Raw genomic sequence first — 22,674 nt, 5'->3', positions numbered from 1 at the left:
TTGCAGTTGATATCTCGTGACTTACCATATCTATAGAATTAGCCAATCGTAATCAGCGTTCTAATGCTTATGATTTACGAGTTGAAATACAGGGATTTCATTGCTTAACCATAAGAATCTCAATACCGTGTGTTTAGAAAACTCACGCTGCAGCATCACGTCATATATGAGCAGGGTCTTTAAATTTAATTTTCAGCCGCATTATTAGAAGATACGTATGTGTCACAAACTTTTATCGCCTTCTAGGTTGTATCTCTGTCCTCTTATCTTACAGTTCCAGATGGAAATCAACGCGGTGCGCACAGAGGATATTTAGGTGTATGTCTATGTCTGACGCCTTCGCCGGAAAGATGCAATCTCGTAAGTAGACGAAACGGCGCATATAGTAATGCGTACTTGATCGAATGATGTATATATCTAAGTCTGATCAATGACTGTCGCTTGTACGACCATAGTGCACGTTTTCATAAATTATCAGGCACCATGACTATGGCTGGGGAAAATGCTTCTAGTATTCGTATCTGAATCATGTATTAATTATGATGATTCGAGTAGTGAGAAACGACATTTCGAGCACTGGAATCATACGTTAATTGACAAAGAGTCAATTTATTAATGATAATTTTAGTTGCAATACTTTTCTTCACTGTGGAAGGCTGTGAAACTATTAGTAGTATCGCGGCATACGAAACACATGGTACAGAGCTACGCACGTTGGTGCAAATGACATATCCGCGACGTCGTGAGCATCTGAGCAACTGACAGTATTGCCACAAAGCTAAGTGAAATAGATATGGTTAGAAAATACATAATAATCTTTTATGTGATGCAGAACGGGCATTATATTCATTGCGTTCGCCTAATCAGGCACACGCTTAAATTTCCCCATAATTCATGCTCGACTCTAAACCTGATAGCCGATTCAAAATCACTCGGATACTCGCTGTTGCCCAGTGCTAATCGTCAGTATATCAATATAACGAAAAAGTGAAATCCACTTTCTTATTTTTTTACATCTATGTTGATAGTATTGTAAATAATGTGCTGTGAGTTTTTTGTTTGTTGTTCGAAGCATATCGTGAGTTCATTTTACGTAGGCCTATTTGTAAGGCAATCACCATGTAGTCTAATACCATAATGGAACCATTGCATGTACTGGAAACTGGTCCGCTTTGCATTTGTCAGTCGCTGTGGTTTATGATGGGAAGGAATCAGCTGCCTCTGATATAGTAGTATGAGTTTGAGTACTAAGTGGAATTTAATGCACGGTATATTAGGTACGCTGTGTGAATCTGCAATAGTTGGGAAGACATTTGACCGTGCCAAAAAAGAGGCAGAGTCAACAGCATTTTGAAGGCAACATAATTTCATTATCGCTGAATCCCTGGATGTGATAATAGTACTCATCGTCGGTACCCAAGTGCAAGTAGAACGAGCACCGTAAGTTTCAATTCAAGTAGAAGTAGAGGTAACGATTTACAAGTAAATACAAAGGGGTATAAGTATTCTATGCCTAATTTTGGCTGGACCATAGTGAACTGTCATGTATAAGTAGAAGTATTCTAAAATCATAACCACATGAGCAAGTATAGTGCAAGCTGGAAATATACATGAATTAGTAATGACTCGACTCATGACTCGGTTTGGGTAGGACTCGTGGCATAATTTTTCGTTGACTAGACTTGACTTGAGTAACTTTGTGTATTGACTCGACTTGTACTCGATCATTCGCTAACTGCCTTGGATTCGGACTTGACTCGGTTGTGAGCTGAAAACGAGTCGAGTCGAAACTATAAAACTAATATTGACTTGTGACTCGGAACCCTGTACCTTGGTTATAACCAGGCCGTGTTATTTTTGGCATATGCCAAAACTGCCAAAAATAACTTATTTTTGGCATTTTTCGATTTTTATTTTTGGCAGTTTTGGCATCGTCCTCTAAATAGATAGTTTCAGCCTCGAATTAGTCACAAAAACGCTTTATTTGGGCTAGTTTGTCAAAAGACACCACAAAATATGCAACATCCACGTATAATCAGTGCCAACAAACAATAAGAAGAAGAAAAAACCTAACGATTTCATAGGTTAATAATATCAAACGAGACCACAAAATGTGCAGTAGCCATCGGTCTCGGTGCCAATAAGCAAAAAGAAGAAAAAGAAAGAAAAGCCTAACAAACACGCTCAACAGCTGATTGTTACAGCTGTTGAATAGACTTAAATCGTTTGCACTGTAACAGTGCTTCCAAATTCAGGTCAGCTAAGTTTCTCCTAAATTCATTTCTCGCCCAGCGAATCTGGGAAATATCGGCTTCAACAGTAGCCGGGAAAGAATGTTGCCAGTCATCCACAAAAGGTTTTCAGAGCTTCAAAATCTTTGGAGGGCCGAACCGGCTTCCATGCATCATGAAATAAGATCACTTCGCCAGTGCCATCGATCTCATCGTGGAAAGAATTTTCTTCCCGATCCTTTTCCAGGAGTTTCCTGTGTTGTCTCTCAACACATTCTATTTAGTAGCCCGACTATCATTTCTCCTTCAGTCTACCGATATATTTTCGGAGGACTTTTGTCACTTTAGGTGGCTTTAATATTACCAACTCGCATGGAAGAGTTTTGGGAAGGTTAGCTTGTTTAAGAACATTGACGCAACAAGACTGTCTGGCAAAACGAGACTATGCGGCTCAGAAATAGCCAGACAGTTTGTTGCGTCACAATGTTCAACTCGATCACAATGCAAAAATTGATTTTGTGGGTTCCAGCTCCATGAGCAGAATATAATTTATATTTTAATAATCAGTACTGCGGCAGCTTCTCATTGATACCCGTTTTATCAAATTTAGTGCTCGACAAGCCGGTCAAAAATGGTCGTAAAATCGCCTTTGGACAAATGGAAAGTATGACGTAAATCAAATGCAGTCAGCCGTTCAATCACGCTGTGCCCACACCATTTAGGACACCATGCTTTCACCCCTAATGGGTGGGCTGGACCCAGATTAAGAAACCTGCCTTTCACAAACGCTCTTCTCGCTTGTAACGCGGTCCTGTTAACACAACACCATGAACGAAATACACTATTTGGCAGGCCGTGTTATTTTTGGCATATGCCAAAAATTGCTTATTTTTGGCATTTTCAAATTTTTATTTTTGGCAGTTTTGGCATCTGGCTCCTGAAATGCCAAAAATAACACGGCCTGGTTATAACTCTAATTTTCTGTATGGTTCTAGATCTGACGACAATATTTCGTCTCTACCGTATTAGTGTTTAATAATGATTTATTTTTAAATTATGACAAAATTTGTTCTAAGCCATAGCCGCGTCCATGAAAATCTTGGGGTTATTTTGCAGGAACCACGATTTTCATACCGATGGCTTGTTTATACGCCATCGTAAACAGCATCCCTACCTGCCCATCGCTCGATAATTGCCAGAAGACATGCCTCGGGTTTCTAAGGGATAGCAACAACTGTGGTATCTGCGAATGCGATGAAAACGCAGGTGATTGTCATTTCTTCCGCAGTATTATAAGGATATTCGTGATCACAGATATCGACTAATAAATGTATGAGCAAGTTTTTGCAACTTTTGCAACTTTTTTACTGCCTCCGACATCTTCCTAAATACTCAGAAGTTATGTAGTATGGAATGTTAAGCCGTTGGGGTAAGCTTATATTGCAATTTTTGCAGCTTTTCTCCCTTTTTTCGGGCAAATTTTTGAGACTTTTTTCGATTTTTCATGCAACTTTTTACTGGAAATATTTGGCACGGTATGTCAATAGATCGCTTGATTAATTCACTGTCGTTTAAATTTGAGGATCTTTCTGATTTGACGTACATTCAGGCTAGACCGCCGAAAATTAAATTTTTACCGGGTCCATTTTTTGTGGCTATTGATTTTATGGAAGTCACTAACACTGAGTTTTGCCCCCCCAGCCCCCTCTGGCACAAATACACACTGATCTTGGGCCCATAGCAGGGCAATCGATGCAACTTCTGGGACCTACTTTATACATCTGGTTTCTATATGCCTCTGTTCGTTAAATGATTTGAATGAACTATGTCAATAATATTGATTCTTTCGTGTATTACTATATAATTTGATTCTCTCTCCTCCCACATGATCAGAGTTAGCGGTAGAGCTTTTGGAGGATGACGACTTCAAAAATGCAAGGAGCGTTATTGTACATCGTTAAGTCAAGTTCATGTCACACCGATAAGATTATTCATCAGCCTAATGTTGGTGCGCACTGCACCACCGAGCTATACAAGACCGCACATCCGATGATTTCCAACTTTTATGGTCATGACTTCATTTCCAATTTGAAAATGTTCCGTGGCCCAGCTCAAAATTTGAGAAGCTGATTACTAATTAAACGGTCGTCACATTTGCCCAGACTTACTCACGGCAATTACGTTCAACAGACGTTCAACGTTCAACCCCAGAATAAAGGCAAACTACCCCCATGTTTAGAACCCCTTTTTTGAAACAGCATCCAAACGGCCTAAACCGACTTTACAAATATACCGCTATTCTCTAATTGCGATTACAATTATTTATGTAAATGAATGTTATTTTTCTTTATTTTTGAACGCAGTTTTTGCGAGGGTGGTTGTCTCCAAACCAAAATATGGGATACTAAATCGCGCGCACCGCGAAGAAAAATTTCACATAGCATAAATCTGCCCAAAAATAATATTGTTTATGTTGATTTAGAAAATGATTATCAGCTTGGAAATTCCTACCGAACGCAGTTTCAACGGTGAAATTCCGGACATGTCCGGGAAATTGCTGACACATGGCAACCCTAAACTATTGTGAAAAATAAATACAACTTGTGTGAGAAATAAGTACAACTTTCCACGTGTTTTACTTCAACAAAAACTTACCCTAATGCTGATCCGTTAGTCTTGAACATTATTGTTTGCCGGTAATTAGGCACGATAAGCAGAAAAATTTTGTCTGTTGCGGTGGTAGGTCGTGTGCTGCGGCGTACGCAAATGAGGTAGGGGTCTGCAATAGAATTCCCGTTCTTCCGTAAGTTCGTTTGTCCCTTTAATATCCATAAGCTAATTTGTAAATGATGCAATTCCTGTCACGCTGCTGCCTTTTGACCGAACTGTACGAAAAAACATTCCACGAAATTCTGATTTGGTGCCTGAAAATGAACAGGAGAAGTCGCTCTAATTTGCAACAAATATTCATCATAATGTTTTCTTTTTGTCTGAAAATTATATTCGAAATCTCTATCGATGCACTGTTCATTTTATGCACCAGTAATCTATAGTGATGCATGGGCATTGTGGTACACTTTTGTTTTTAAGATTTACATTTTCGTAAGTGTTCCGTGGGCTCATAAAGGTTAAGAATCACTGGTGTAGAGTGGTGCAGAATTACGTTTCATTATTCCATCATATACTTTGACTGCCTTTTATTACACCGCGATCAATGTCTACAATACCTTAATGATATACATTACATCCCGCTACTTGGTATTTTACATTTCCCTGCCTCACAGAAATGATAGATGATATGAAACTGTCACCGGGAACGAGGGGATACTTGCGCTCTCAATTTCAAACCGAAAGCTACAAGAAATTGCTGAAAGCTGGCATTCAATTCGACGCTTCCACTGAGACGATACCCAAATGGAACACCTATCCACTGAGGAATGGAATGTGGAAAATTCCTTATGTCATTGATGCAAGCATCGGTAATAGCTCTTTACTGGTATATACATCTTATATTTGTGTTTCAATGTGACTTTTTATATATTGCTGTAACTCGTCATAACACGTCGTCACTGCACAGAAACTGAAATCAATGATATTCAGATGTCAAACGCACAGTTGAGAACTGACCCCTTCACCAATGCTAATCATTTTCGAAGTGTTCGAATGTTCTTCGAATCGGCATACTGTGAGCAATGTGATGATCATACGCGTAGTTGGGAAACATCGAATTCATACCAGCATATTCGCATTTATTCATGTTTTTCGAACGTAAAATGTCATCCAAACGTCAATGGAAATTTCACAGCCAAGCAAAAATACAAACATGAACGATAGAGTCTATATGTTTTGTCCAGCGCATCGGTTCCCAGCCTTTTTATGGTGGCGACGCCTAATTTCGATTTGAAAATGTTTCGCGACCCCACTCTCAATTTGAGGTGATGCTGATTACTAAAAGCTGGTCAGCCCCTTCGACCAAACCTACTTACATCTCATGTGGAAAGCTGGCGACCGCGTCGAGCGTTTGTGTATATCTGTTTACACATATCACTATCGTATCTTGTACTTTTATTTTGGAAGGAGAAATTCTCGTCCTATTGATTGTTATGCGCTGGAACCATAATCTTCATAGTGTTGCCCCGACAACGACCGTGCGATATAGCAAGTGGTGCTCTATAACGATGGTTTGAGTTATTTGATACGTTGTTTCCTGCGCACGCATTCCTCTTAGGGTCGTTGTTACACTATTTTTCCAAATTTACTGAAATTTTCAGAAATGAGCCGCCGATAACATCCGGGTAGTTGGCATTCTTGTAATAGTCATTAATAGATAATTTTCGTTTTCACGACCCCTAGGAGGTTGGAGGTCCGTGGTGTAGCGTAATGGCAAGCGCATGCCCCACCCCCTTTCAGACTAGCTCATTTTTCGTCACGCGATAATGGATCTTTATTGTCACGATTTTTATAATTTTATTTTCGCCTCTAAGTCTTGAACGATCAACGTTACCAAGTTTATATGCTGCCTCCGCTTATTGTGATATTTTTAATTAATGTTTTTAACCAAAGGTCTGAGTATACCAAGAGAAATGAGGTAATGATTTGTTTGTCCATATGTGTGACACGGCTATTTTCGGCCTGTCACTTCCAATATCTATTTTATTTCCATATTGTGACTTCCGACTATCTTGGAACCATTAGTATTCTTTCTATTCATACAGATGAAAAAGCTAAAAATGCGATCCAGGATGCGATCAAAGACTTCGAACGATTGATATGTTTTAAGTTCGTGAAAAGAAGGAATGAGAGAAATTATCTGTTTTTCCAAAACGATGGACAAGGCGGATGCTGGTCTTACGTGGGAAGACTGAAGAATAAGAAAAACCCGGTTTGCGTCATGCTACGCGTTCCAAGGGTGTCCTGCTAGGAGTTTTAATTGAATGATTACAGGTGCAAATCGGAAATGGATGCGGTTGGAAAGGTACCGTCATTCACGAGATCATGCATGCCCTCGGATTTTTCCACGAGCAGCAAAGGCCTGATAGAGACGATTACGTGACGATTCAGTGGGAAAACATTACACCATGTTAGTACTGCCGATTCGCCCACCACAAAGCCAAAATCATCGTTACTCCGGTCACACTTTACTAAGGCATATCTACAGCTGACACGCCGATAGTAATTGATGTTAAAGCGGCTAAACCAAATCTACTGCAACGTTATAATATTAATATATAATATAATATACATACAGACAACAGACAATTACCACACTTAATTTTACATTCCGCCACGGTCTCCTTAGGGTTGCATTTAAAGCAAACGGTGTTTTGCTGCCTCACAGCTTCAATATTCAGCCGTCGCAAACTGTTACAATTGGGCCTATGGATGAGTCTGAAGTGATAACTGATACTTTATGGTTTCGGTCTTGGGTTACCTTCCATCGGAAGAGACCTGCTAGAATGGGCATAGAACATTAAAACGTTTCCCGATCTAAATAAATGGGAATGAAAAATATACCGTGAAAAAATATACGTTTAAAATTGTGTGTTCAGTATATCGCAATAACTTTAACAAAAAAAGCAAGGCGGACGTCGATTCTCTCGGATCGCCATACGATATCTATTCCATCATGCACTATAGAGACGATGATTTTAGCAGAAATGGGAAGAAAACGATCACGACGAAAGACGGACGCGGTTTCAATGCTCAGGTTAGATGTCGTGGATTATTTATAATACAATGTAATAGTGTGGTAACGAGTACATCATTTTTCTTTAACGTCGAGAGAATAAAATTGGGACAAATGATCTGCAAACCTTCTCCATGATATCAAATCACTGGATGAAGTCGTTTAAAAATTATTTGGCGTAAATTGTTCAGTATCAGGGTTCAATATTACTTTTGAATAACCACAGCTAGCAGACACACATATATATTCTGCATTTGTTCGTATCAATGTCTTCAACAAAGGCTTTTATAAAAAAAGATTATTTTTTTCAAAAGTTGCATAATTATGCCGTAATTGTGTCAATACTTTCAACAAAACATGTAGCATGAGCATACACGCGATTTGCACCCGATATAGTCAACGTATATAGCCTACATATGGAATGGTTATAGAACCACCGGAACCGTCGTCGGTTCAACAGTTATAGCATGTATATATACATCATTGATACGATGTCGTCCTGGCTACAGACATTTTGTCCGTTTGTGAGACGGGTCGGGAGCCGTTTTCGTCAACTGCACCATGTTTACCCTATATTTTCAATTGTAAATGACGATCCACAATTAAAGACTCATGACGCCATGACATAAAAAAACATGTTTTAAAAAAGGGCCATGTCTTAAACATATTTGCTTTAAATTGATTTTTGTTTCGAATGGAACCCTACTTACGATGCATGATGAATGGATATGCTGTAAATCAGTGGTGGGCAATTATTTTTCTCCGCGGGCCAAATGAGAAGCAGAAATATTTTGGCGGCCCGAGTCAGAAATTTTAGAATATCCATCGTATTGATTCTATTTCTAAATTGGAAGCATTGAATTGTACGAATTGGTGCTCAGTGGATGTGTTGATATTGAGGAATGACAAAGCGACAGTTAATTACCCAAAAGAATATCTACTTGCCGTCATAATTTGAACAATGTTAAACATGATACATTTTAAACTCTCTTTGAACCCCTATCCACGTTTTTCTATCAATAGCAGCCCTCATCGAGATGCACGATGCACGAGATATACATTAATTAGCAACGTCTGCGCCCTAATCGCGCGAAGAGCGGAATTTTTTTCATGATTCAATCGGTCAATAATATTGGTAATTGCAAAAATATTGCTATATTTTTTTACCTCTCTCAGCCCACCTAGTGGCCCACTCAATTTTACCGCTAGAGCTGAATGAGGTACTGTCTTGGAAATATTCGGGAGGGCCCGTTGGTATAATTACTTCGTTACATGTTGTTATTTCGTGACCTCCCGTCTGCTATGTGAAAAGATATTGAAATCGCCGAAGCGTACCAAACTTAAAAGACGACCCCGATTCCCGATTGGTAGTTTTTCACTGGCAAATATTGCCAATGGACAATTGGACTTTAAGGTTTTCAGTCAACATAACGGCAGTCCTTTTCGGCCAAGGTTTTCTCGCTGTCGAGCTTTATTCCCTTTACTTAGTTAATTTGATCAGCAGTTGCAATTGCAGTGCCTTCTCGGAATCCCGTGTTGGCCTAAAGTTCATTTATCTTGATGCGTCGTGGCGCGGTAATGGCTAACGCCGAATGCCCATTCTAAAAACCATTGAATGAAGTTGCATAAATTTAAAAAAAATACCCTATAATTTATGTTTACTCATGAAATAATTTTGGGCGCCCGTCGAGCTCACCACACAATTGGGGGATTTGAGGTGCGGGAGTTACGGTCCTAAGGATAATATGTAGCTTATTGTGTTGGTAGCTGGTTTCAGAGAAGTGTGCAGCTTGCCGAAATGGCCTTGTTGATTAGCGAAGGTTGTAGTTATCAACCATTTTCTGAATTTCAACTTTCGGCTTTCTTTTTTTTTGCATCCTTTATGGTTGGTGATATATTCATAGAAAGCATGGTCAATGATTCACTTGTTTCGTGAATTATGGATTTGGAAACACATCACGTAACAATTTGAAACGCAGACCGTGTAATGCATAATGTGACAATGGCACCAAAGAAGGTTTGGTGACTTCTTGTGACTTTCATTCTAACGGCATAACTTGCTACATTGACTTTAGTTTTAATCTGGATTAGGCATGTGCGGTACGCATAGGCTGCGTAATCACGGTATGTTAATGAACAGGTTTGATAGTAAACGAATTTCCGGTCCAGTTTATACATCGTATGGTTTTAGTCCACGCAGCCATATTAAAAAGTAGATTTGATATGTTAAATTTCAAACAGCCTTTCGCGGGCCGCACAGAATCGCTCGGCGGGCCGCATTTGGCCCGCGGGCCGCACTTTGCCCAGGCCTGCATTAAATTGTGCTCACTCTTACTCGATTCAAAGAAACAATCCCTGACAATCCTAATCCAAGACTTCGTATTGACTGCTTAACTGTTAGATTCCGCACATGTACCAGTATGTAATCGCGATTTATTCTTTATATGGATTGATATCAATAAGCAATGAATCGCTGTCGAACAAATTTTCGAACGATCTAATATAATTACATACCTACTAATGACAAACTCAACGGTTCTACAGAGAGAGAGAATGGCCGACACTGACATTGACCAGCTGCGCTTGATGTACAAATGCCCAGGTAAATTTTGGTGTACAGACACTCACACTAAGTATGTGCAGACTTTGCACTAAAAATCATTTAGTCTGCACCTTCGTTTTTTCTCCTCCACACTATCCGTGGATGCTGAGCGCCTAGCAGGATAGCTGAGGATACCAGTTTTCGAGTCTTCGGGTCTGACGCGCCCGGCGATCGAACCCACGACCTACCGAGCATAGTTGTAAAATCTGTTGTTAACATGACTTCAACTCGAAACTGGGTAGTCAACATAATGACTTGGACTGGGAAACGAACCTTTTCATCTGGACCTGCACTCGGATTTGACTTGGCGGTGAATTGAAAATGACTCGTTTTGACTCGAGTCAGAATTTAAAAAGTGAGATTGTGACCTTGTGACTTAGTTATAATCCTGGTGCGAAGCCCTGAAAGCTTCTACGGTTGGCGTGACTACAATCTCTCACAATACATTCTCAGTGGACGCGAACGTGAATATGAACCCCAGGAGTCAAAATGGTTATTTCAATCATTGTACGCGGTGTCTATGTTTAGATTGACAGTTCTTACAGATTTAACCCCCCCCCCACACACACACACACTCTTCGGTTATCGGAAATAGTAATAGTAGTGGAAGATTTTAATATTTGTTTGACTGGAATGGCGTTGGAAAGCACCTCTATGCCCAGGCACCTAAGATATTGCCGAAGTAGTAGTAATTATTCATAGTAATTATTGAACATAGTACATTCTTGGTAGTAAGACGTGGCGAATAGCTGGGTGAATCGTAACGTCTTTCCACTGGATAATTCAACAGCGATATGACAAATCTCGAAAACACCCAAGAGAGTTTGTGCGAGTAACGATCCACATTCGCATCCAGCATTGTAAGGATGAGAATATAATTGCACAAACTACTGGATTTTCAAAATTTGCAACTAGAACTACTCACTTTTCAAAAGTCGCAGCTAGAACTAGAACGAAAAATATTAATTTAACGGATTCAAATCGACTTTCCACATGAACATCACTTCAGGTTTGATATAGGAGCGCCCCTGGCTACGCCATTGCTAGGAGTTATGATTCTGATCTAGCCATGGCAGCGATAACATCGCGCAGCAGAGCACAGGTATCACGAGTCACGCCAAAGGATGGCACCTGCATGTGGTTGTCAGGCAACTACTTCTTTAAATCTGCAACTATAGAACTAGAACTACTCGCATATCAAAATCCGCAACTAGCACTATAAGTAGAATACCTACTCCAAAAACCGGTAACTAGCTGACTGTGAACTAACTAGGGTTTGAGGTTTGTCTAGGCTCCTCCTCGCCATCTCATTTGTGCATGCGGCGTCTTATAAATGCCTAGAAGTGGCCCGTGCTACAATTTGGCATCTACGGAACAAAAATGAAGAAAATTGGCCTGGTGTAAATAACCATAGCTGTCCACAAACACCGTGAATACCACCAACAAACAAACTTACTGGATTATTAGTTTCTACAAACTTTTGGTAAGGTGGCCGAGTTACTATATTTCTTTTCAATCCGATCCCAGGAGAATTTCCGGAACGCCAGGAACTATTCTGAACCAAAGACCAAAATGTAGCAAATACATCATACAAAATATATTATATAACTCGGCCACCACCCGGGAACCTAGGTGAAGCGTGTAACAGTGACGGAAGCGAGTCATTTCATTATTAACGTCTAAAACAGTCTGATACGTCCACCAGAATTCTGATAAATGAGTGCAAATCAGGGACGGGCAACATACGGCCCGCAGACGGTTTCTGATCTTACATGATAATGTGGCGCGTGGCCCGGGTATACATGCATCTGAGAGCAAACATTTTCAACTATGAACATTTACATGACAAATCGGCGTTCCAATCCCACTGATGTTCGCGTGAAGTCTTTACTAAGGGTTTGTACATCCGACATGCAGCCATAGAACTTTTGAAAACTTTGATCGACCACAGATATCTCATTGACTTCAACAGCTATTGAAGCACGCGGTGATAAATTCATTGATTGTTTTAGTCTCTATGCTTTAAACTCGAAGTTTACAATAAATGTGATTTATCCTTTGTATAGATGAATATGAATTCATACGCGATTAATGTAACAATTCAAGAATCCGGTCCGCCGAGTAGGCCTACTTCATTTTCCCCTTTCCGGCCCGCCGACTGGGAAAGTTTCCCGCCCTTGATGTAAATACAGGATTGTAACTAAGTCACAAGGCTCCAAGTCTCAAGTCAATCTCACCTTTATAGTTTTGACTCGAGTCAAGTCGAGTCATTTTCAATTCACCACCGAGTCAAGTCCGAGTCCAAATCATCGAGCAGAGGGTCGAGTCCGAGTGCTCAGTTTCCAGTTAAAGTGTTGTTAAACCCACTTTTAATAACTGTTTCGTGATATCGAATGATATTCCTCACGTTTAGCAGCTTCAGTCACATTTGGAAGTACCAGTACCAATAGACGGAATGCCAATAAGGTTGTTACTTTACTATTCTTCGAAATTACAATGAAATGTCGGACTTGGCCGTCGGAGTCTCGAGTCATATGACTTGGTTCGAGTGATGTGCAATGACTGGAGTCCAAGTCGAGTCAATACACAGATTGACTCGAGTCGAGTCGAGTCATTTTCGTATTTTCAGAAAATGACTCGAGTCAAGTCGAGTCATCAGAAAATCGGGTCTGGAGTCGAACTCGTGTCGAGTCATGACTCGAGCCATTACAACCCTGTATAAATCATGACGTTACAAGTTTTGTTTTGGATTCGCTTTCTCATTCACATTGTGATGAAATGAATGATATGAAATTGAACTCCAATCATACATGTTAGGATTACTTCAAAACACAGGTATTTCATTAAAATCGTCTCCGTAGAAAACCTACTGCGGTTCGCTGTCCACGCCAATATCTGAATAAGCCAGCTTCGCAATCAGCGCCCGAACGTAAATCTACCGCTCGGAACATTCCTAGATGGTATGAAAACAATATTCGTTTATATCATGGGGTTCATGAACTTTTCTGATCGCGCACCTCTTCGGATTTTAGGGGTTGTTGCGCGTACCCTCAAATTTTCGAAGCAGGTGTCTCGTAAGTCCTCACTCCAAGGTCCTCTCTATTTAAGCTATTTATTGCCGAAATATGATAACTAATGACTAGACGAGCTAGTGACAGTCCCCCTCTCAGGGTCATTCCAAAGTGGTAATCTGTTTTCTTTTTTTTTAAAGTTTTGTGATGACGATTGCCCTATCACGGACCCCCAAGGGGTTCGTGGACCTCAGTTTAAGAACGTCTCTTGCATGATAGCTCGGTGGCAGTTGCTTTCGAATTCGTACTATATCTCACTTGACCATTATAAATGATTTTCTGAAGTTATCATTAGAACCAGATCAGGTGGGGAGTTACTGCGAGTGGCAGTGAAAGACCGGTATGGAGTGGTCTTCGGTACCTTCAATATCCCTTGCACAACGAGTGTACTAGGCTAAATCCTTATATTACATGGTCTGATGTGCTATCTAACTGTACCATATCTCTAGCAGTTGGTATCTCTAGTAATCAACTCGTCTGAATGCCCTTTTCTGAATCTGTTTGCGTTGTGTAGACCGTGGCGCAAACGATATCGTCAGGCAATAAGTTCCACACTCCACGTTCCATAATATTATTCTTTATCTTCACCAATATCTGTCTAGCCGAGTGTGACCCCTGCATCGTGAAGATGACATGAGATTCCCGCATAACAAGGAAAAGATTTATTAAAATAATCGTGTTCATAAGTCGACAGTTTGAGAATGTTCATATCTTACTTTTTCGCAGGAGCCATAACCACTAAACCACCCAAGTCCACGACGTTGAGGCCGACTACTACGACTACTCCCACTACTACTACTACTACGACTACGACAACTACCGCCGCAACAACCACAACTACTGATGATGAAACTACGGCGCTTGTCGACGAGGAGACAACGCCTGAGCCCACCGACAACGGACTTTGCGAAGATTTGGTTCCAGATTGTGAACACTTGGCAGCTCATGGCCTTTGCACGGACACATTTTATTTTTCACAGGCCAAGGCAGAGTGCGAAAAAACTTGCGGATTCTGCTGTAAGTGGAGTAAATCTATTACGAGACTCGGCAATCGCTAAACATTAACATCCTGTCCACATTTTCTTGACCCGATACTACAATTGAGCATACTTGGACAACTAGCAACTCCAAGAATTATCTAGGTAAATAGTTAGACTAATTTGAGTGACATGCCGTTAATCTAATTATAATCAATTTTGATAAATGTTTCTCGGTGCTTCGATTCCAATTCTAACTCCTGGTTTTCGTGACAATACTACACAGGAGAACTATATAGCGGGAAAAGAGCCAAGCTTGGCGTATAGACACATATACCATCATCATGCTTATAAGTATGAACTCGGTGTTGATGTAAACTGAACTTGATTTTTTTCTATTTTGGACTTTAATTCGATTTCCACATTTTTCTAATTCCAATCTAATTTGTAATAGCTGAAAATGTAGTACAACTCTGTATGGGAGTATAGCTAGCTACCTGCTACTGGTCATCATGTCTATTCTTACGATGAGAACTTAGCGACATACGTGACCTTTGCAACAAATGTTAATGGTGGATTGATGAATAATACATGCAGTCTGTATATCTTGAATTGCTTTTTGGAGAAACCAAATCGAAATTTATCCATGTAATTATACTTAGTGGTATTTGTGTGCGACAGTCCAAGTAGCTCGGTGGCGTCGGCCCGGGGGCTAATCCATTATACGACTGTTACTCTACGATCCAGCCGCTGACAATTGAAAGCCATTTCAGTGTCGGTCCGAAGCGAACATAAATGATTAGGGTAATTGTCGGCCAATATTCAAGTATAAATTGCAATTTGCCCAATATTACGTACATCCTTCTGCAAGCTTGTGCACATGTATGCATGACGAGCTATCTCAAAACGTCATATATAACGTTGAAATAATGATATACATTTGCAGTTTGTTTCGATGAATGGCACTCGCCAATCTGCGTCTCTCAATGCTATAATAACCGATCTAGAATCTATAGAAGCCTATGGCACTCTTTTGAATTATCCAAATGGAGGAGTTATGAAATATATGCTTTAAAAATTTTCGTTATAATTACCAGGGTGTTTTTCGAGCGGCTCAATACATACTCTGAAGTTTCGAATTCGGCCTCGACACCAAAACGGTTGAGAATCACCGAGGTCATTGTCAATAGAAAAAGAATCACAGGCTCTCTCTGTATGCCGATTGTGATAACCATATCGACCAGCAATAATGTTTCACAAGTGTATCCAACGTTGACAGCTCAAACCCGAAAGAACACATGAAAATGTAGTATGATTGAGCAATATCCTAATGATATTTTGCAATGCTTGCAAACCATACAAAAAACACTTGTCGGTCTATCTATGATTGAGTTATGGCAACCTCGTCTGGTAATCATTTAAAGTCTTTTATATCGGTATCGGTGTTTCTTCCTCATATACCTAGTTTCGGAACTTTTATGCATTTCTATCCGAAGTACAATTTTTATGGATATTTGTAGGCACCAATTCATGAATTAAAAACATGTTATACACTTCCTTATCATAGTGGAAGTGAATTACAACGTGCGTCCTAGCTCCTGGAGGATGCATGCACTCTTGGCGAACCACCGTGATTTAAGAGTGTGAATATGCACCTGTGGTACACAAAACCAGAATATACATCGGACTTACACAACGGTATAAATCAACAGACAACATTTAAGCTAAACAGGCTCGGACGTAGGAACATAGGAGAGTATGCATGTAGGCACGTAAGACTATATCCGCATATCATTTTGAGATTCCACTCATTCAAAACTATATATTAACGTTACCTTTGTCTTTCTGCAGCATGTTGGGATTTGGATTCTTGTCTTTCTGCATCATGTCAGGACTTGGATTCTGGCTGTGCAAGAGCGGCCGAGTTAGGTTACTGCTACGACTTAGAAACCATGTATTACATGTCGGAACACTGCGCAAAGTCCTGTAACTTTTGCATCCAGATATACGTTGAGGATGAGTGGTTTCGAAAAAAATAACACGTAAGAAGAATGTTTCGTTACAGGAAGAGCGGATATGCATCAAGCAATCATCCTTTTGATCCTTGCGAATTTTGAATTTCTATAACCCGCAGTAATTTGTTTGTATATGTGTAGTGGAAATTGTTTCCGCGATAAAAAAAAATAGCAGTATGAACCTTAATCGCTGGCGATTACGCCGTATCAATTGATTGGTCCGATTTGTGAAATACATTGCCCTCAACATAATATTGTGCTAATTCCGACTTGCAGTAGAGTATAAGAACTATTTTCATGATCATCAACATCTCACGCAGTGCAACGGTGTTGCCTACCATCCCTTCAGCATTGTGCGCCACGTGAAAGATGGCTTTTACCCGTGCCATGTATCGATGTTGATATCCTGTGAAAGCACGACCTCTGATTTCTAGGTCAAATTAGGACCGTTCACAACAGCAGGCCATTTGCGCCGAACAAAATCAGATGAACAATCGAGTTTATTTGTGACGAGGATATGTTAGAACGTTGCTATATAATAATATACAATCTCGTTAAAGTTCGCGAAACATCGAAACTGCCTGCCGTATCATTTAGGTGCGGTGTCGGCAAGTTCTGATAACTGTATGCAAATTGTTACACCCCATATCATTTTCCATGATTCGTCAAACGATTTTACATGCACCTTGCCGGTTTTACTGGCGAGCCGATTTTCAAATCTGCCAGAGCAACCCCAAAGAGTACGGTCGTAGCGTATAGGTTGTAGTAATAAATTTATTGCAACGCCTTTTCTCCTTTTTGTAGGTAATTGGTCAAATTTAATGCGGGAAGCCGTATAGCTACGGTTGCCACATTTCGAATAAGGAGATTATGTGGTTACTTGATAGAACACGGGTTATTAAAATAAGGGTCGCTAAGGGTGAAAAGTTGAGTCGCGACCGCCCGAAGCGATTGCCAAATTTCTTGCAACATAATTTCTTAGCGCTCTGCTACACTACAGGGTCACTGTGTTGAGTACTATAGCCGATAAAAGAGGCACTCAGAAGTCGTTACTACAATGGAGGGATCATAAAAATGAGCCGACCTTTAAATTGCACAAATTGGTTTTATGTCATTATAAGATTTGTGTGACATTGGTTTCTCTGGAACGGTCTAACTCGCGCGTGTAATACTCTGACAGGCTAGAGCAGGGGTTCTCAAAGGGCGGGCCACAGAGCATTTTGAGGTGGGCCACGAAGCAATTTCTAAAATTTTAGAATTAGTGAAAGTTTATAGTTATATTTGTTATGGTAAACGCTAGAAATATATTCATAAACTTTTCATCCGACTTTGATGAGACGTAGTGGCACGTGTGGAGCCAGCATGTACAAGTCGAACACGGGAGGGACAAACGGCGGCTTTTTCCACTGGCTATGACAACCTACGGCCAACAACAACTAAAGTAATTTCGAGTATATGATAACTGAAAGGCCATGCTGAAGTAACCAAGTATTCCGGCAGGGTCATATGTCGTATGCCGTTGAAAGGGGGTGCAATAAAGTCGGATTGAAGTGTAATTGATATATAGATTTACTGTACTTCGGTAGGTCGTATTATTGTAAGACAAAAATAGCCATGATTGAAAATTATTTCTGGTGAAGGCATACTGCACACCGCAACGGATCGTAAGGGATTGAGGATTTAGCGGAGCGCATTCCTTAAAGAAGGTTTGAAGCTGGCCCAGAATGAATATATTATTCCCCTCAATAGTGGAACTAAAACCCTAATCACACAGTGGATGCGTGGATTTGGTCATTGTGTTTCGCGACGCGAATGGAGCAGCGGGCGATCATAATATACACAGAAGTTTTAGCCTATGATCTACCAAGGCCGTAACTGCCGCACTGGGAGCTCGAAGGGGCCCAAGAATATTTCGTTGGTCGTTTGTTGGAGGATATTTATTCAAATCGAAAATTTTCGTCGCGCTATGCGCGATTACATGTCCCTGGCGGTCTACATTTTAATATCATCAGTAAGTTAAGAGAACAATGCGCATCCTTTAGATAAATAGGCATATCGGCGCCGTGGACTACCACGCATTGAACAGGATTATAACTCTAAGATAAGAGGTGGGCCACGGCCAAGAAAGGGCTGAGAACCATAGTTCCCCAAGTGACCGCTGGCGACGAAATAAGCGATTTGGGGCGTTGAGAGCAAATGGGGGTAATGGAGGTTTCGAGGGCACCTGCAGCGTAGTGTTGAAATGATTGATGAATAAAACAGCAAAATATGCAATAGAAACTGCAAAATCTGTTATATCAAGGCAATTTATGGTCGATCCAGGCGTCGGTCCGTTCAAACGGTGGTACCGTAAAATTCGATAGTTGCAATATATATCCTGCCCATCAATGGACTGATTCAGCAGTCGACAGAATCACCAGAAAGCGTGATATATTGTGTGTTGAGAACTACGATGTATCTGAAAATCTATATTGATGCAAAATTATGTGTGATGGCTTTGGCCCTGACGAAAACTGCCTTCAGCGATTTTACCCACTGTTCCAAACTGTCGTGAAATTTTCACACTGATGCAACCCTGTCCCAAAATAGTTCTGGTTGCGAGAAAAGATATCGGTTATAATTAACGGACATAAGCTATTCATCAAGATTCATGAGTCGAATTTTTTCTTTTTTGGTAATGATAAAATCTGATCAAGGTGTAAATGGCGCTGTCTGTATTCGGTAATAAGCCCGTGATAGATCAGAGAGATTTACTCAGACGTGAACTTGTCCAAATCTCAAGCTTGCCTAGACTTGATAACGGTTCTGCTTGCATCTGTCTATCTAATTTTGATGTAGAAGCATACAGCATTAATGTCGAAAAACTGCACAAGGATATATGGTAATTTGATTTCAGGATACATTCCAATCAGAAGCTCGATACTGGATAATCAGTACATTTTGTGGAATTTCCGAGAATGAAATGATTTAAGAGCCGACTACATTGCAGAACAAATTTTAGCTCACACCAAAATTCAATGTCTCTTCTGAGCTAGAGGGAAGGAAAGAGCGCGGCTGTAACTGCCGCACCCGATTTCCTTTGAATACGCATGATTTACAGAATTAAATCAAATTTATTCGCAATTGTGAAAGCGCAGAATATTCTTGGTATATCGCTTAACGCCCCCGGAGATTGTTGAACACGGCCACGAAAATTGAAACAGTTGAGTTTTTAGCGTATGTCACATCGGTCCCCAGGTCCTGTGCCCTATTATATGACAATAGGGTGGAGACCGATGATACGATTGAGCTACAAATTTTCAAACATTCATCAATACTTTTTGAAAAGGCGGATGCTCATGTATATATCCGCGGTATGTAGAACTTGGACCAGTGGTCACCAACGTGGGGCCCGCTAGCCCGCGAGAACCAATTAAGTGGCTCGCGGTCGAAGTATCAAATATTCAGATGAGAGATTTGAAAGTCGAAGCGGAGAAGGGTGTATATGAGCAGCACTTGAACATGGGTCAGTCGACCATAAGAAGCATATGAGCAGCAGTTGAACATTGGCCAGTCGACCCTAAGGAACACACCAATGCAGTTTTCGACCCGGGCGCTGCTAGTCTTCGTCTAGAAACGCTGGTACGAGTCACGATGAGTGAGAGTTTTCTGTTCGTAAGGTAAGTGTTATGTTCTTAACCCTAGACTGCTCAGGTTGGGGTCTAAACGACCCCAGGCGAACAAAAATGTGAGCCATATTTTTATGTGCGGTCGGATTGTTCTTGCCAGACATGTAATCCTCAATGGTGGTATACACTATCATTCAGAATAAAGCATTAGCTGATTATCGCTAATACCTCGGCGCAATGATTTTGCAGGTACAGTGGACAGACTAAGTAATTATCTCCTCATTGTGATCGGATGGATTTCGACATTTTGTTGCTGCATTGTTTCTGTCACGTGCAGTCAACGAGGCATGACGGCATGCTTTCAGACCTCTTTGTTGGTCAGAGGCAGTCAGTTTTATCTGGATTGAGTGTGGAAATAATGCGCTGGTTGACGGGAGAAGAGGTGTTAGCTGAACTTACCGAAATTACAATATCGTCCGGTAGTGAAAAAGACGAAGAAGAGTATATTCCTGGCCCTGCAATTTCTGAGAGCTCTTCAGATGAAGAGCAAGATGATCAAGAAAATCCCGAAGAAGGTGAAACTGGCAGTGATGGTTGGTTAGGAAAAGACGCCACCACGTTTTGGAGAAAGACTGTTCCGACTGCTAGTCGAAGAAGTGCAGCGAATATGATAAAGTTTTCACCGGGTCTCACTGGGCCTGCCCTAGAAGCTGATAACTGCATTGATTATTGGAAGCTCTTCTTAACACCACAAGTGATAGATTTACTTGTTGAATTTACAAACAAGAAGATACCTGAAGAAACCCAAAACTACAAAGAGAAGTACAGGGTAGGGAAGGTCACCGCGCGAAGAAACAAACACACAGAGAATTTATAGTGGAAATTGCACTGGCCCTAACAAAGAAAAATGCAGTGTCCAGGCAATCAAATACTCACTTGCGCGTCCGCACAAGACTCGCGTCTAAAAGAATTTTTCCGGGAGAAGACAGTAAAATGCCACCAGCAAAGCTCTCCAAAGCTGCACGTGGCAGATGCTGTCTTTGCGGTAGAGCACAAGACCGGAAAACAATCGAGAAATGTGGAAAATGTGGGGAATTGGTCTGCAAGGCACACTCTGTAAAAATAGTGACATGTCAAGAGTGCATGGAGCCGTAGGATTCGGATTGAATCTACTTTGTTGTTGTCGTTGTTACTCTGTTGTATTGCTGTAGGCTATTGTCTTGTTGTTATTTCTTTGTTATTATAATTAATTGGTGGGGGGTGTTTGACCCCATATCGCCATTTGCTTATTGGTGTTACGCCAGAGCGGGAACTTTTAAATGGGTAGACAGTAGGGTTCAAAAAGGGAAGATGCATCGTTATAACGTCATGCAAGAGGTTATTAGACAGCTGTATAGCAAAATTGGTAAGACAAAAAGCATATTAACTGATGGGGTCTAATCGACCCCACCAGAGCGATCGTGTAACGATATTCCACCTGAGCAGTCTAGGGTTAATCTTGTTTGAACAATAACTCATACGACGAGGTTGCAATATGAAATCAATATATTATCAGCAAAACAACTTCAAGACAGGCGACACGATCCAGAGTGCAGTTAAACGAAAGACCCGTATACAACAGAACACAGGGTATAAATACAAAGCATGACACACGAGGAAATAATGATTGGTGGTAAATACTAATCCTAGACAAATAAGAGACAAACGATACCAACGTAAAATGCACGATCATAACAGTCCTACACTGTAAGTTAAAGGGTACAAGGTAATTTACGTTGGCCGATAGAGCTCCGTTTGTTTTCTAGTTCTAAGCGGATAACGTCTGCCCGACGTTCCAGCAGGACTAGCTGAAGGACGTTGTGCCCTATTCCTGACCAATGGTTGCTCAACTTGTGATTGCTGAGGCTGAGCAACTTCCTGTGTGGCTGTATTATTGCCAGCTGAAATCAAGCGTGGTTGGAGTTGGTTTTTGTGCCTTCTCCAATACCCATGATCTGTTTTACCAATGTGCACAACGCGTCCCAGTATTTCAGTCACCACGCCAGCAACCCACTTTGGTCCGCGTCGGTCACTGCGAGCGTAAACTGAGGAACCAATCTCGAAATGAGTGACGGCTTGTCTAGGCGTAACGGGTTTCGATTTGTCGAAGGGCGAGCACAAACTTAACAAATTGCGCGGCTGCCGACTATGTAAAATCTCAGCAGGCGTTTTCCAGTCTATGCCCGGGTGCGGTGCACATCGGTACGTAGCGAGAAGTGTTTGGAGCGCGAAGTTAATATCTTTTTCCCCGTGGCAATTTTTTATCAGTCCAGCTTTTAGAGTCTGGACGAAACGCTCCGCTTCCCCGTTCGAGGCAGGGTGAAAAGACTGTGATACGATATGGCTGATTGCCAAATTCGAACAAAACGTATCGAATTCATTCGATGTGAATTGTGGCCCGCCATCCGTGACAATTGTTATGGGCAAGCCTTCGATAGAAAAGAC

The 22,674-nt window shown here is 40.9% G+C and overlaps 1 protein-coding gene across 1 annotated transcript; it reads left to right on the top strand.

The window, feature by feature from the left end:
* Window positions 1-218: 218 nt before the first annotated feature.
* Window positions 219-16,834, top strand: LOC145447006 (zinc metalloproteinase nas-13-like). Its single transcript, XM_080325431.1, has 9 exons — window positions 219-360; window positions 3,348-3,497; window positions 5,516-5,710; window positions 6,947-7,113; window positions 7,176-7,311; window positions 7,781-7,938; window positions 10,462-10,519; window positions 14,317-14,607; window positions 16,419-16,834. Exons 1-9 carry the CDS (start codon window positions 321-323, stop codon window positions 16,604-16,606), a joined length of 1,383 nt encoding a protein of 460 aa, XP_080181557.1. The 5' UTR covers window positions 219-320; the 3' UTR covers window positions 16,607-16,834.
* The last annotated feature ends 5,840 nt before the right edge of the window (window positions 16,835-22,674 follow it).

Source organism: Botryllus schlosseri, chromosome 9 (genome assembly GCF_051294905.1).
Source record: "Botryllus schlosseri isolate E-star chromosome 9, Bs_hap1, whole genome shotgun sequence".
Classification (NCBI taxonomy): domain Eukaryota; kingdom Metazoa; phylum Chordata; class Ascidiacea; order Stolidobranchia; family Styelidae; genus Botryllus; species Botryllus schlosseri.
This window is presented reverse-complemented; position numbering and strand designations above follow the sequence as displayed.